Source organism: Pinus tabuliformis, chromosome 1_1, assembly GCF_031772625.1.
Source record: "Pinus tabuliformis cultivar Carrire ecotype Pingquan chromosome 1_1, CPIR1, whole genome shotgun sequence".
Taxonomy (NCBI): Eukaryota; Viridiplantae; Streptophyta; class Pinopsida; order Pinales; family Pinaceae; genus Pinus; species Pinus tabuliformis.
The window spans coordinates 902,758,297-902,774,499 of NC_142297.1; the positions used below are offsets into that span (position 1 = coordinate 902,758,297).

At 41.6% G+C, this 16,203-nt stretch overlaps 1 protein-coding gene across 2 annotated transcripts in view; it reads right to left on the reverse strand.

Moving 5' to 3' along the window:
* Window positions 1-16,203, reverse strand: part of UVR8 (Regulator of chromosome condensation (RCC1) family protein) — a 430,618-nt gene that overhangs the window by 335,591 nt on the left and 78,824 nt on the right. For both annotated transcript variants that reach the window (XM_089392986.1, XM_089392985.1), the window contains exon 4: window positions 102-183. In XM_089392986.1, coding sequence (XP_089249112.1) covers window positions 102-183 — 82 coding nt within the window. The remainder of the gene's footprint in view (window positions 1-101; window positions 184-16,203) is intronic.

A 16,203-nucleotide genomic window follows, 5' to 3' on the forward strand; every position in this document is an offset into this window, starting at 1 on the left:
ATATTTACCAAGTCTAAAGAATTGAGAATTCTCCTGAAAAACAAGGTAAAATATAAATGTGTAAAAGCCTTGAATACAAATATCTTAGCTATAAATGATACCTGGAAACCTTGAATCTTCCGAGGCACAAGGGAGTCTTCCGTGTTTCCAAGGCCAAGCTGCCCATTTTGGTTGCGTCCCCAACTTGTCAAACAAGAAAACAAAGACAATTTCAATAAAATTTGTGATAAATAAACTAAATAAGCCATAGGAATGAAAACAAAAGATTCCGATAAGCACAAAATCCAATTTAAGTATATCTTTTGTCCTCCTCACACAGTATTTCTTGTAAATTTATTCCAAAAGAGTTGATTAACATAGGACAGTATATTTAAGGCTAGCTTCAGAAGCTCTACCTTATCTCAACCAAGGGATCAATATCCAATAATTTAAAATTATTACTAAACCAACCATATAAAGAAACAAAAATATGGCAAATCTCTCAACTATTTTGTTTCCTTTCATACCCATACCAATTGATATCAAAGCCTCATTTAACTTTTGAAATTTTCTTTATGATAGCCTACCTTCACACCCGAGTTTGTTTCAGACCATTTTCAAGTCTTTCAGAATGGCATATGTATTACATTGTCTTCCAATTAAACAACATTGAGGGACAAATTTCTCTCACACAATCATGGTTGCATTCCAAAACAAAGTAAATCTATTCAATTGTACAAGTAACTCTATTATTAGAGTCCTCGAACAAAGACAAGTAGTCCACAAATAAGAACAAGTGGTGATCCATGCAAAACCCCCATGTACCCATGATCGAAGAACATCAAGGAAAATTGTAAGAGAAATTTAGGACATAATGTTAAGCCCTATGTTAACCCCAAAAACCATTATTAAGCCCTAGATATTCAGTGAGTACATTTCTATTGTTATATTGTTATCTAGGCTAGAACCCCTCATGGTCCCATTTTATTATAATTGTACCCATTGTCTCCGATATATACACTAAGGAGACCTAGCCTTGGGATCATCAAATATTGTCTTGTACATTGTATTCTTTGTAAAAAGAGGTTCCCCCCTCGAAAAGGTTGGTTATTATTGGTTTATTATCATTTTAAAGTGCAACGATCATAACAATTGGTATCAGAGGTCATGATCCTAGGGTTTTTCTATTTTAAACAAGCATCGTGGCATTTCCACTTGACTTTTTTTTTGGGAGGTTTCAGATGGTGAAACATGGAGAAGATTGAGAAGACATCATAAGCAATCTCTAGTACAATTTTTTGATCTTGGTTCGCTATATTTTCGGAGATATGTTCCAAGGAAGTTAGGGTTTCTTAATGCTCCTAAAATCTATCTCAAACAGGTCAGTTTAGCATTTTCGCAATAACTTATTTTCTGTGAAGCTTGCTACCCACCAAAATGGGTGAACCTATAGGAAAAAAAATTTCTCCCATTCTTCACATCTAGTCAGCTACCCATGCAACCCATTGATAGTAACCACTAACTAAAGACGTGCCATTTTGTCTCTACCACTTGCATTAGTCATATGCTTCTCACCCATCCGACAAGAGCACATGGACGAAAGTGCGTTTCTGATCAAAACGTACTTTATTCATTTTGCAATCGAGTGCTTAGGCTTGTTTGTATTTGTTAATTTTCCTTAGGGCTATATTGTTCTTTGTTGTTGATAATTGCATTTTCATACTTTTCATCATTTATATGCATTCACCCCATAACATCATCACATCATTAGCAATTATGTAGAAAGAACAATAAAATTGCGACGGAACATAAAGAGACAAAAAAAAGCATACACAAATAAAGACACCAAAATTTGGTCGGAGGCCAAGGAAAAACCCCACAAGGAGGGGAACCTAGAATTCAATTCCTCTTCTTCTATTAGAGATTCATGACTTGTTCAATTCAGATACAAACTACATCCATAGTAAGATACATCAACACATCAGGGGCCACCCTGGGCCATATGAACCACTTTCACCGAGCCACCCTAGGCCATGCCAAATGTTGTCATTAGGCCACCCTGTGCCATGCCAACTGTTGTGACTAGGCCATCCTATGCCATGCTAACCACTGGGCAATGGGCACTAACCATCGGGCACAACGAATCACCACGCACTGCTAAACATCAGGCACAGATAACCACCAACCACTACTAACCATCGGGCACAGCTAACCACCAACCACTGTTAACCATCGAGCATTGTTAACCACTGAGCACTGCTAACCACTGGGAATTGGGCACTGCTAACTGCCGAGCACTATCAAGCACTGCTAACCATTAAGCGTTATCAGGCATTGTTAACTAGACACTAGACCATGCAAACTAGACACGCTAGGCCATGCAGACCAAACACACCAAGCCACGACACGCTGGGCCATGCAAACCAAACACGCCAAGCCACGTGAACTAGACATACCGACCATCTATTGTGCAAGCCATACATGTCGGGACATGCGGGTGACCAGGAGCGAAGTAGTGAGATCATAAGATTGTTACAAGAGCAAGACCATTCAAGATCATATATATCGCAGACATCATGAGACCATATACAATGTAGAGACTTTGCATCGCTTATGTTGCAGAGACCATATATATACATTATAGACATCGCAAATGTAGATATCGTAAATGCCATACATATAAACAGAGTGTCGATCCTTGTACATATAAATGATTCCATACACACATGGAATATCGTACCGTACACAGTGAGTGTTATGCGGGTGCCCAACCATATACAGTGAGTGTGATGCAAGTGTCATTACATATACAGTGAGTGTGATGCCATACACAAAGATTGTCATACCAACAGAGATGTGATATTGTCATACCAACAGAGATGTGATACTATCATACCAAGATGTTAGTTTTTGTAGCATCTAAAGTGTTCTAGTCTCAAAACTTTGTGGAGAGGCTAAAACACATGAGTTCTCCATAACTCATAAATCGTATTTGGAAATTCCACCTAGAAGTCTCTCAATTAGATTACTAGCCTATTTTTTGATATTTCCTAAGTCTAAACTTAGGAGATCTGGTTAATTAATCATAAGTAATTGAGATAAGGTGTGAATTATCTAGAAACTCACACAGATCATTAGAGAGTTAAACTAGGCCCTTGATTAAGTTTTAATCTTGGTCGTTGGAGGTCCAACAGAAGATTATAAGACAAAGTCGATGCGTAGATGCAGAACACACTTGTGAGAACCACAGAGAGTTCGATTTCCTTGAAAAGTTCGATTTTCCAGAAAGACGACAGTGTTGGAAGAGTTCAAGCTTCAATAGGGAAGCAAAGACAGTGAGGGGCAAGGACAGTGAGTCGAAGGAAGATTTCCAGATCTGATGAAGTACATTTGCAGAGTAGCCGAAATTTCTCCAAGAAGTTATGCAGAGGCAACGCAAAAGCTTCATTAGGCAATTCAATTTGTTGGGAAAGAAAGACGTTTTCAGTTACAAAGGTCGGGCAGAAGTTCCAGAGGGCCGAAGAAGCATTTTTCCAATCAACAGCAGGCAAGACATCTTGATCTTCTTTGTTTCGGGTTGAGCTTGTAGCAGACTGTGCTAGGGTGAAGCAGAAGCCACGCAAAGCTAGGTGGACAGCTTGATTTTCAGTGGCATTCAAGTGTCGGGATTGCTTGGAGTGAGTGTAATTTCCCTGAAATTATTTTTGCCAATATTTTCTCTGTACGATAGCTAGTATTCGGCATCCAAATTGTACTCAGATAAATTCATTGTTCCTTAATAATATAAAACCCTCAACTGTTGCACTGGTTTTCCCAAGTTGGGTTTTTCTGAGGACATTTGTCCAAAAAATAACAATGTTAATTTTGATGTATGTGTGCTAGAATATTACTCAGTTTCCAACGCTATTATTTTTCCGGATTTGTATTTGTGAAGGTAACAGTGTGATTTATTCAGTATTTGCCAAAGCAAATAAATTAACAATTAGAAAAATAATTTCCAATTGTTGCAATAGGGTTTCAGAGTTGAAATTTTCACATGGTATCATAGCGAGGATTGAATCAGTAGCTTTGAGACGAAGAGGGAGAAATTCATTGTTCAGGAGGAGTAGCAGCACAATTTTTCCAAGGACTGCGCTGACCCTAGTCAGGCAATGCTAGTGGCAGAGCAGGAATTCAATTTCCAGTTGCGGCAGGCAAGAATAATTTGATTTGCTCAGAGCAAGGCTCCAACAGGCAAAAGAAAAGCCGAGAAGAACTTCCGGATAGCAATGTAGTAGAATCGTTGAGCAGATTCAAGTGAAAGAAGAAGAGAAAATGCACACACAAAGGGAGATTTTAGAGGATTTCTAGCCAAGAAATCTGATTTTCCCAGTTGCAGGTGGCAATAGCAGCTAGCAAGACTACGCATTCCAGAGGGAGTGCGAGTAGCCGAGCAGAGGAAGAGGGTGTTTCCAGACAGATTCGAGATGGCCACAGTTGGGCTTAGAGATCAAGATAGGTTGGAGGGAGCCTCTAAATATGTCATCTGAAAGGCCAAGATGTCCTTCCTCCTAGATGAATATGGCTGGAAATCCCATATAGATAATGTGGTAGAAGTTCCCCAAGATGTCGATCAACTCAAGGAGTATATGAAAGAAATGGAAAAGGCGAAGCGGATGATCTTGGATGGAGTCCGAGATCATATGGTCTCACATATATCTGACAAGAGCACTGCCAAAGAGATGTGGGATTTTCTCTCCACACTATACCAGAATTTTTTCGAGCAGCAGAAGATTCTTCTCCATGAGAAGCTAAGGTGCATCAGCATGCAAAAGGGTGAGGGCATAGATCCCTTCCTCACTCAGATTCAGGAGGTCCGAGATCAGCGAGCAGTGGTTGGGGAGGCACCCCAACCCAGAGAGCTTGTACGATTGGCACTAAATAGTATCTCAAAAGACTAGCAAGTGTTTTCCCAGTGCATTTTGGGCAGAGACACTTGCCTGGGTGGGATAGGATGTGTGTCGATCTACAACAGGAGTAGTTGAGGCAAGCTCTAGTAAAGAGCACCATCAATAGTAGCAGTAGCAAGGATGTGATGAATGAGAAGGAAGAGGAGAATGTGGCCCTAGCATCAAAGGTCCCAGTCAGGGGCAAGGGGAAAAGAAGAAGAAGAAAGACTTGTCAAAGGTCAAGTGCTTCAGATGTGGTGAGTTTGGCCACTACAGTACATAGTGTTCTCTCAAGAAGAAGGACAAGCAGGAGAAGCAGTACCAAGCAGCAGCATCTGCAGAGATAGATAAATTGTCCTCTACGTTTGAGGAAGATTTTGCAATGTTTACAGCTATAACCCCAATAGAGAGGTGGGGTGATATGGAGCTATAGTCCTAGAACAGCGCAGACTTGGCCAAGGTCCATTGAGGTGTCCTCCTCATGGATCATTACCTTGCTACGGTGGCCCACAGTATTCAGTAGCAGGATGGATCAGTGTCAATGTATGTAGTCAGATTCCCGAGTGACAGTTGCAAACTAGTAGCAGTCAAATGCAGAGGAGTGTGGTTCAGTGTTGGCAGTGGTGCAGAGTGGCACAATGCAAAGTCAGCGGTAGCGCAGATTCCTTAGTGGACAATGCAGCAGCTAGTAGCATTTAGGACTCAAGAGACAGATGTAGCAGATGCAGATGATTTAGTATTTAGGATGCTTCTCAGTTGCAGTTATTGCAATTGCAGCAACAATAGTTGAGAGGAAGTTGCAATGCAGATGCAGGGTTGGCAACTGTATGGCAATGTCAACAACAACACAAATGTAGCATCAAAGTTACACAGTAGTTGGTGGGCAATGGAAGTGGCCAGACATCAACAGCGTGAAAGAGTGATACAAAGACAAAGTGTTGTGGCAAAGTGTGCAACACTATAGAGAACACCTTCCTCGCTAAGAGGGAGTGATAGCTTGCGTAGCAATGGAGGTGTTCTAGTCTCGAAACCATGGAGAGGCTAAAACACATGAGTTCTCCATAACCCAAAAATTGTTTCTGAAAATTCCACCTTGAAGTGTCTCAATTAGATTATTAGCCTATTTCTTAATATTTCCTAAGTCTAAACTTAGGAAATCTAGTTAATTAATCAAAATTAATTAAGATAGGGTGTGAATCATCTAGAAACTCACAGAGATCAATAGGGAAGTAATCTGGGCCCTTGATTAAGTTTTAATCTTGATCATTGGAGGTCCAACAGAAGATTATAAGAAGTAGTCGATGGGTAGATAGAGAACACACTTGTGAGAACCACAAAGAATTCGATTTCATTGGAGAGTTTGATTTTCCAGACACCCAACAACGTTGGAAGAGTTCGAGCTTCAGTAGGGAAGCCGAGACAGTGAGGGGCAGGGACAATGAGCCAGAGGAAGATTTCCAGGTCTGGTGAAGTGCATTTGCAGATTGGCTAAAATTTCTCTAGGAAGTTGCGCATAGGCAATGCAAAAGCTTCATTGGGCAGTTCGATTTGCTAGGAAAGAAAGACATTTTCAGTTTCAGAGGTCAGGTAGAGGTTCCAAAGGTCCGTAGAAGCATTTTTCCAATCGGCAGCAGGGTAGCAGACTACACCAGGGTGATGCAGAAGATGCACAGAGCTAGATGGACAGCTTGATTTTAAGTGGCAGTCGAGTGTCGGGATTGCTCAGAGTGAGGGTAATTTCCCTCTGATTATTTTTTCCAGTATTTTCTCTGCAGGGTATCCAGTATTCGGCGTCCAAATTGTACTTGAGACAAATTCACTGTTGCTTAATAAAATGAAACCCTCAGTTGTTGCATCAGGATTCCCAAATTGGGCTTTTCCGGGGACTTTCATGCAAAAAATAATTGTGTTAATTGTGATATGTGTGTGCTAGAATATTTCTCAATTTCCAACGCTATTATTTTTCCACAGTTTTATTTGTCGCAGTGTGATTTATTCAGTATTTGTCATAGAACATAAATTGTTAAATAAATTAATAATTAGAAGAATAATTTCCAGTTGTTGCAATATGGTTTCAAACTTGAAATCTTCACACAATAGAGATGTGATTCTAACATAGATGTGATACTGTAGCATGTGAGAGAGATAGTAGACATGTGTGAGTGTTATAATCAGAGCATAATGTAGAGTTGTGAGAGTACAGAGCGAGCGTAATCCTGAAGCCTGAGAGCGAGAGCAAAGTCTGAGAGAAAATGTGAAATCATGTAAGCAATGCAAGAGAAGACTCCTCCACAGGAACCTTCGAACCTTAGAATCTCAAAGATCCACCAACCAACCCGAATTCTTTGAGATAGAATGATATAGTTTATATATACATTGTCATGTATCGATTAGGTGACTTTATATGAAGAGTTGACCTATAGGTTTTGGAGGGAAATTTAAATTTTGCTCATAGATATAAATTTGCCCAAATTAATAATTTTGTTCAATATGATTTCTCATGGGACACAAGGGTTTTTTCTTGGGGACATAGGGCTTCCCTTAGGGAAATTCGTCCCAAGGCTACCAAATTTTAACAGTATTTGGGCATTTGATATGCATTATGGGGCGACCTGGAAGAAAGAGGGGTTTTGACTGTGATCTTGTTCCCTCACCTTAAATTGGGGGATAATCTTCGATCCAAGTCTAATGGGACCTCCCCTAATGACCCAATGGGCACTATTCATGAAGCCTTGATTGAGATTGTGTTGTTCCATCTATCCATATTCCATACTTACAACTTTTCATGTTACATTACAAGCCCATATTCCACCTGCATTCTTCAAGTTTAACTGAACATTGGTTCTCTGGGATTTGGCACCATACATCCACATACCTGGGTAGGGTCGGAAACTTTGCCCTAGGAGGTTAAAGCAACTAAAAGAAAAAGAAAGAGCTTATCATGGCCTCAAAAAAAATGAAGGAACATCAAAATGCAAAAGATACATGGGACATACAAATTAGCACATCAGCAAAAGCTCTACCTCACTCATTATGGTCGCACCTAGTTCCTGAGCACATGTTGCTCCATTACATCATAAAGGGAACCTTTGCATGTCCCAACCCTGATGATCAATGAAATGACTCATCATTAAGGGGTAATATAATTGTTATATGTAACATCCCTTTCGAAATTAAATTGTTACAGGTTTATTTATTCTACAATTCCGACAATTTTGGAGGCCATGGGATCCATGTGATTTTTGGAAAAGACTTGGGAAGGAAAAAGGGGACGAAATGTTTTGTTGGCATAGCTGGCGCCACCCACATGAGGAATATGCACCACCTTAGAGGCAAGTTCTAATGACTAAGGAGGGAAAGTCGAATTGCTGTTAGAGGGGGGCCACATGGGAAAAGAGGCCAACGAATTATAAATAGAGTAGGATCAGCCTCATTTGGTATCTTTTTGACATATTGAACTCAATATTAGTTGCTCAAGTTGCTTAGCCGACTCACTGTGGTGTTTAGCACACGAGTGTCTCCGAGCGGAGATCTTAACCCTTGCTTCGGTGAACTTCGAGTGTCACCCTTGGAAGGCAATTCTTACTACCTTGGAGGAGAGTCGGTGAAGTTTCACAGTCATATCATTTAGCACTTGTCTCAACCAATGCGTGTTTCTGGAGGACGCAAAAGGGGAACACGCAAGGGTTTCTTGTGGGTTCATCTGGGAAGCAACTGCCAAGGGAGTTTGGGCATGAAGCTACAGTGGAGGATCAACCTTCCAAGAGAGTTTTGGATCAGGAGGTTGTTGTATTGGAGGAATTCAATTTATAGTCACCTGGGCCTACGCAGAGAACCATCACTGGGCTCACGTGGGAGTTGGAGGAAGGAATTGTAAAGCTGGCGCTCGCCGTGAGAACTAGGAGATCACTTGGAGGGCCATTTGAGGAGGATTGTTGGAGTTGGGAGAGCAGAGATTGACAGATCAGTCACATCAACAAATTCGAAATTGGAGGAGGGCCAAGCTGTGAAGGGTCATTTTTTTAAGGTTGGAACCAGGGGGAACCCTTTCTGGGTTTTTTTGTGTTTTGGCAAGAATCACACTCCTAATTTTATAGAATTTTCTAGGCAGATCTAAGGGGTCAAACAGGGGTCCCAACTCAGTGAGCAACTGGAGGAGCTAAGGGGAATTTTGGCCAAAATTTCAAAGTCAACATTTGGCCAATTCCTTCGTGGATTATTCTAGGTATTTGGTGGAGAGGCCACGGTTAATTTTCCTTAATTTTCTGAGCATCAGAAGTGGGGTTTCCAACAGCATCCTTGCAGTAGATAGCATAGTTTCACAGGGGCAACACAAGGCATCATTGCAGCAGTTATTGTGCCATCTGGGCTTGACATATTACAACCTGGGTTTGATCACGCTTGTCATTGAGGCAAGCCCAGGTGCACCACTTCCACATTATTGTACTTTTCTCCCAGATTATAATAAAATGGCTCAATTGTTGGATATTCCTAGACTTTTATGGGTGTGCATTGAATGTTTTAATTTTATGGTGTTGTTTTTAATATTTGCATTGCATAGCACTATTTTCCCTAGTTTGGAACATTACACTGGTATCAGAGCATGATCCTAGCCCAACTGTGGAAAACTAGCCAGAAGATCATGGAACCTTTGGGTATTACTGCACAGTGACAGGGGGAAACAGGAGACAAACCCATGGCTCAAGGGAAACCCAGTATGCGGAAATTCTGGGGTAGAATTCATTGCGACGATGAGAGGTTGGCCCAGTTGAGGAGGGTGACAGACCAAGCCCGTCCTCACCCTTACAACAAAGACATGAGACATGTGCAGGTTGTGGGGGTGCAACCATCTACATCATCTGGGGAAAGTCAACCAGATCAGGGCAACAAATCTCCTGAAAGGGAGGAGGCAAGATAGAGACAGTTAGAGGGTGAGACTAGGGGGCGCTTTTGCTGGTGGAGACTTGGCTTCAGATATCAGGAGCCGGAGGAGGAGGTTGAGCATGATGCTGAGAGCCCACAAAATGGTGAAGAGCACATTGATATACCCGATGTGGCACATGAGTCACCTTTATTAGAGACCTCTTTGATAGCTCCAGTTGACACCTTGGTGGAGAAGATAGAGCCTACACACAGAGCCATATGTTGAGGAGGAGCCACCCATGGACGAGATGCCAACAATTTACAAGCGATAGATATCCACGGCAATTCCACCAATTTCAGGCCGACCTTCTAGCATTAAAAAGGAAGGTCGCATTAGTGCATGAGGCTATTCTGCAGCAAAACGAGGAGCTAGAGGGCATGAGAGCGGTTTGTGCCGAGTTCACGGCCAAATTGACTCACGTTGGGGAGCAGTTGGATTCCCCACTGGTGCAGCTAGAGTGCACGTTGGAGCATAAGAGCAACCCTCTTCGGGCATACATAGACCGGGTTGGCAGCACTGTTAGGTTACCTTGGCCCATTGGACAGAGAGAGACAGAGCTACCTAGTCAGATTTTATGTATTAACCAGGATAGCCACATGAGACAACCTGAGTTGCACATGGTGCAGCACCCGCATGTTGGGGTTCTTATATGTGCGGAAGTTCGTGCATTCGATCCCTCTCTTAGGGTTGGGTGGCAAGAGATTTTGAGTTGGTACCCAGTGGAGTGGGCTATGGGGATGGTAGTGGACCTAGGTGGATCTTAGCAGGAGATTCCAAGCACTGGGGATGCTGGAAGCCCCAACTGGCATTGGGATCCAGGAGGGACCACCTATCATTTCCCAGCTATACCAGTCGACTACCACTGAGAGGGTATAGTTGACCTAGCAGTCGAGTGTGCACCTCGACTAAAAGAGTTTCGATCAGCACCATGGCCAACCAGTTTTTGGGTATACTCCTTGGGTTGTCTTAGTATGACAATTGTACACGGGGTCTCAAGATGATCAACATCCTTTGGCAAGAGTTTGTCGAAGTAGGTGGTATTGGTAGGTCACCCGACAGTGCCTTGTATGGAGTCGAGGATTCTTCGCATTTGTGTCAGACACAGAGGAGAAGAGCAATGGTGGCATCACTGCTGACACCCGGAGAGATTCACTTCTTCGGTCCCTTAGGGAGGACTTGGAGGGGAGATCCCCTCATCGGAAGCATGGTGATGCGACAGTGGAGGTGATGATCCGGATTGGATGCGAGCCGCATATGGACACAGCTTTAGGCCATCTCATTCAGGGATGGGTAGGAGCATCTAGCGTGGAGCAATGGTCTATAGATGGGCATGGAGACGCATGGGGGTGTGTCATAGTATGTTGGACTGTGTTGTGGAGTGGAAGTGCCTCACATCACATTGAGTACATGCAGGGAGTGACAAGTACAGTGACACAGGCGGTACAGGATGACATAGCCGTAGCCGAGGGTATCCAGCGATGTACAGAGGTAGGCTGCCGTGTACAGTGGCATGTCCAGGAATACTGGGATGATCGGTGGTATGTCGTGGTGTACTGCACTACACAAGGAGGTCTTGGAGTGTTGCCTCCAAGGAGACCCTCGGACGAAAACACTAGCATACCTTCGGGCATAGTTCACCCAAGATCAACGGGGAGACAGATGAGCGATACTTGATGGTATCAGCGGTGACTCACACGCTTGACCCTCTTCTACATCCCTCACAGGCGCAGTCGATTTTGTTGTCGACTTTCTACACTATAGGCATGAGTAGTGGGGGACGAGGAGCTCACCCGAGATATTTGGGTGACACTCAGTGCACTAGGGGAGACGCTTTTCAGCAGTAGCATTGGATTGGTGCGTCAATTGACAGCCACATGTTGGGGGATGAGGTGATCATCTGCAGGGGTGGCATATCATTCATCACCAAACCTACGTATAGGGAGCTAGTCTCGAGGGAGATATCTATCACTCTTTTCTCAGGGCATGTCGGGACCAAGCATGAGCAAAGGATATCGGATATGACTAAGGTAGTTTGTTATGAATTTAAATTCATAAAGATTATTAAAATGTTAAAATATTATCTAAATAAATAAATGATTAATTATAATAAATTAATTAACAATTAATTAGTTAAATGAAGAGACATTAGTGCCAAAGGACATGTCTCTCTGGTTAGGCATGGCCACTCAACTACTATTAAAGGAGCACTGCTTCAGCTTTGTATTCATCATTCAAATATTATCAATCAATTAAATATATATTACAGACACTTCTGTGTATTTCTCAGGAAACAATGCGCAATTAAAAATTAATTTTTCTAACAGTGGTATTGGAGCCAACGGCATCTGATGACACCCCACATGTCACCCTATTGGCTGTCAGGCTCAACGGACCTCCTCATCTCCTCCGCGTCCACCACTCCACACTTCGCGTTGTCGTGCTCCACACCACTGCCTCCATTCACATTTCTGTTGCATCTCGATACAGTGAACTGATCGATACAGGCCACCAAACCACATCACCGTGTCGTCTGCAGTTCCCGGTGGCCGTGACTGTGTTTTGTGGCGTGTGCTCAATGGCATGGAACACCACACCCACTGTGTCGTCTGCGGGTTTCCGAGTGTCATAATTGATGCTGTGTGTCATGGCGTGTACTTCGTGCTAACAATCTTACACCATCGTCGATACGTCACGTCCGTGGTATCAGAGCCATCAACAGTCAAAGCAGTCAACAGTCGTGGCCTGTTATCATTCCCAATGGTGGTTTGTCAACATACGTGACCCCGTTATCGATCAGAAACAACGGTTGGTGAGTTATAGTTAGAATGAATTAAAATGTTTATATAATTATAATTATATAATATATATAACTTCTAATTATATATAATATATATATAATTCATAATTACATAGTTATTTAAAAAAAAAATATCATTATTTCAAACAAAAGATAAAAATTAAAATTAAAATTAAAAAAATTGGGTCTTCAAGGAAAAAACGAATCAAAATGGCAGGCAACAACAATGACGATATGAAAAAAAATTCAAGAGGACATCAGCAAGTTAAATAAATGCCTAGATAACGTCGAGAAGTCAGTTAGTAAGGAGGACCAAATGGCCAATGATATCTCTTTCTTAAAAAACCTGATGAGCCAGCATTTCAGAGGGATTGATCCACCTTTAGCTACACAGAGTCCCAAGACTCCGGAAGGTGAGAATTCTCGGGAGCACGAGTTCTTGACGCATGAGAAGCAACAAATACCACAAATTCACTTTGAAGGAAGCCAATATTATACTAAATCTTCCAAGAGGAACAATCTTAAAATAAAAAATGAATTACCTAAGCATGATGGTAAGAACTATAAGGGCGTCGTCGTATGGGTAAATAAGATGGATGCCATTTTTTTAGCAAACCCTCCACTCGGCGAGCAACAAAGAGTCATGACTACATCCGACTACTTAGAAGCAAAAGCATATGATTGGTTTTTGTGGTGGTCGTCTAAATGTATAGGTTGCTCGTTCAATTAGAAAAACTTTAAAAACGCCCTGCTAAAAAGGTTTCATGATGAGGAGGATGATGTCTACGAGAGATTCATTCACCTGAAACAAAAAGGATCAGTGAGTGAAGACACTCGCGAATGGGAAGTATTAGCAGTAAGGCAGAGAGTGTTCTCAAATGAAGAGCTGTTAAAAATGTATCGTTGTGGCCTTAAAGATTACATTCGTGAAGAATTAAAATTGCATAAACCCAAAACCATTGAGGAGGCCAGACACGCAGCCATAATTATCAAGCGGAAATATAAACTCCACAAGGCACCATATGCCAGTAACAAGAGAACTAACAGCTATTCCAAGGGGAAGTCAGGTAAACCATCGTCAGAGAACACTAGCAAGTACATTCCACCACCATTGCGAAATGGAGGAAAACAACAATCTAGTGTCGAAAGGAAAAAGGATGGCAAACGCTGGAAGTGCGAAGACAAGTATTACGCAGGACACAAATGCATAATGCAAAGAAGAAGAATCTTGAGAAGACAGCTCTGACGAAGAGGACAATGAAGAAAATGCAAACCCTAGTCCAGAATCAGAAGAAGATATGCCACGAATTGCTTTAGTAGCCATCACAAGGATAGCTCAACCACAAACACTGACACTTAAAGGTCACATCAAGAAGCAAAACGTTATCATTCTAGTAGACTCAGGGAGTACACACAACTTCGTAGATGTCAATGTTGCAAAAAGACTGAACATTTTTGCTTACCCAGTAACAGATTTAGAAGTTATGGTAGCAGATGTGAAATGTATAGATGGAGTAGGCAAGTGCCATAAAGTTAAGTTGTAATTAAGCGAATATGCAATGGAGTCTAGTTTTTATACAATTCCCCTAGGAGGAGTAGATGTTGTTGTAGGGGTACAATAGTTATGAACACTAGGTACGTATTCAGTAAATCACATAAAACAATTCATTAAATTCAAGTGGGATGGAAGGAAATATAAGTTGTTTGAGTTTCAAGCACCACCAACTCGAGTTATCTCTGCTCAGCAGATGACGAAGCTTATTCACAAGGGGGCGCTAGCATTTTTCAGACAATGTCAGCAGTTGGAGCTATTATCGATAGAAGGGACCCACCAACCATCAGAAATTTCATCCTTGATTCAGAAATACAAGAAGGTTTTTCAAGATCTACCAATGAAATTACCCCGTGAAAGTCAAATTGAACACATTATCGAAGTCAAACCAGACTTAACACCAGTAAATGTTAAGCCATATCGTTATCCCCATCACCACAAGACAGAAATAGAACACTTAATACAAGACCTGCTGAAGCAGGGAATCATTACGAAAAGTAGAAATCCATACGCTGCACCCATAGTATTGGTCAGGAAGAAGGATGGATCCTTCCAATTATGTATATAGATTACAGAGGGTTAAACAGAATCACTATTAAACATAAGTTTATGATTCAGTTCATTGATGAAAAGTTGGATGAACTACACAGTGCAGAATACTTCTCCAAACTAGATCTAAGATCAAGTTACAACCAAATACGAGTAAGACTAGAAGACGTCGAAAAGACAGCATTCAGGACTCATGAAGGGCATTATGAGTTTAAAGTTATGCCATTTGGATCACCAAATGCGCCAGCCACCTTCCAAGCAACCATGAATGAACTTTTTCACCCATAGTTGCAAAAGTTTCTATTAGTTTTCTTCGATGATATTCTAGTCTACAGTAAGACGTGGAAGGAAGATCTGAAGCATCTCGAATAAGTATTGTCTGTATTGGAGAAGAACCAGTTCTACGCCAAGCTATCAGAGTGTACGTTTGGGCAAAAGGAAGTTTAATACCTAGGAAATGTTATATCCAAGGAAGGAGTCCAAGTGGATCCCAACAAAATCAAGGCAATCAAAGAATGGCCCAAACCCAAAAATGTATCCAAGCTAAGAGGATTTTTAGGTCTAAGCGGGTATTACAGAAGATTTATAAAAAGCTATGCACATCTGACAGCACCCCTAACCAATTTGTTAAAGAAGAATGTTTTTCAGTGGAATGACCAAGCAAACAAGTGTTTTGAGAATTTAAAGGAAGTAATGTCAACCACACCAGTGCCAGCGATTTCTGACTTCTCCAAATCGTTCATGGTCGAATGTGATGCTTCGGGGTTCAAAATTGGAGCTGTATTAAGGCAGGACAACCACCCTATAGCATTTGAAAGCAAGAAACTTAATAAACGAGAGGGCTTAAAATCAACATACCAAAAAGAGATGCTTTTCATCACACATGCATTAACAAAGTGGTTCCAATACTGGTTTGGATGTAAATTCTCAATCTGAACCGACCACGACAGTGTACAGTGCTTACTCCAACAAAAGACATTATCAACAAAGCTACAAAAATGGATGGAGAAGTTGTCAGCCTTGGCCCTGGAGATATTGCACAAAAAAGGGAAAGAAAATGTCCTGGCAGATGCACTCTCATGTAAAGATGACGACAACACAACATGCGGTGCTATGATAGTTGTTCCAGAATGGTTGGATGAAATACGAGCCAATATGCCAAGGATGAGGATTGTGACTCCATGTTTAAGAATATCAGTCAACATACCAACTACGAGTGGAGGAATGACATCTTATGGTACAAGGGTAGAATTTACCTAACACCTGCATCCAAATTTAAGGTGAGAATACTAAAAGAGTCTCACAATTCCCCTACAGCAGGACATGTTGGATTCTACAAGACTTACTAAAACATCCGACAGTCATTCTATTAGAAGGGTATGAGCAAGGAAATCCAGAAATATGTTGCAGAATGTGATATTTGTCAAAGGAACAAGAGCGAAAATGTTCCAACCCCAGGGTTGCTACATCCACT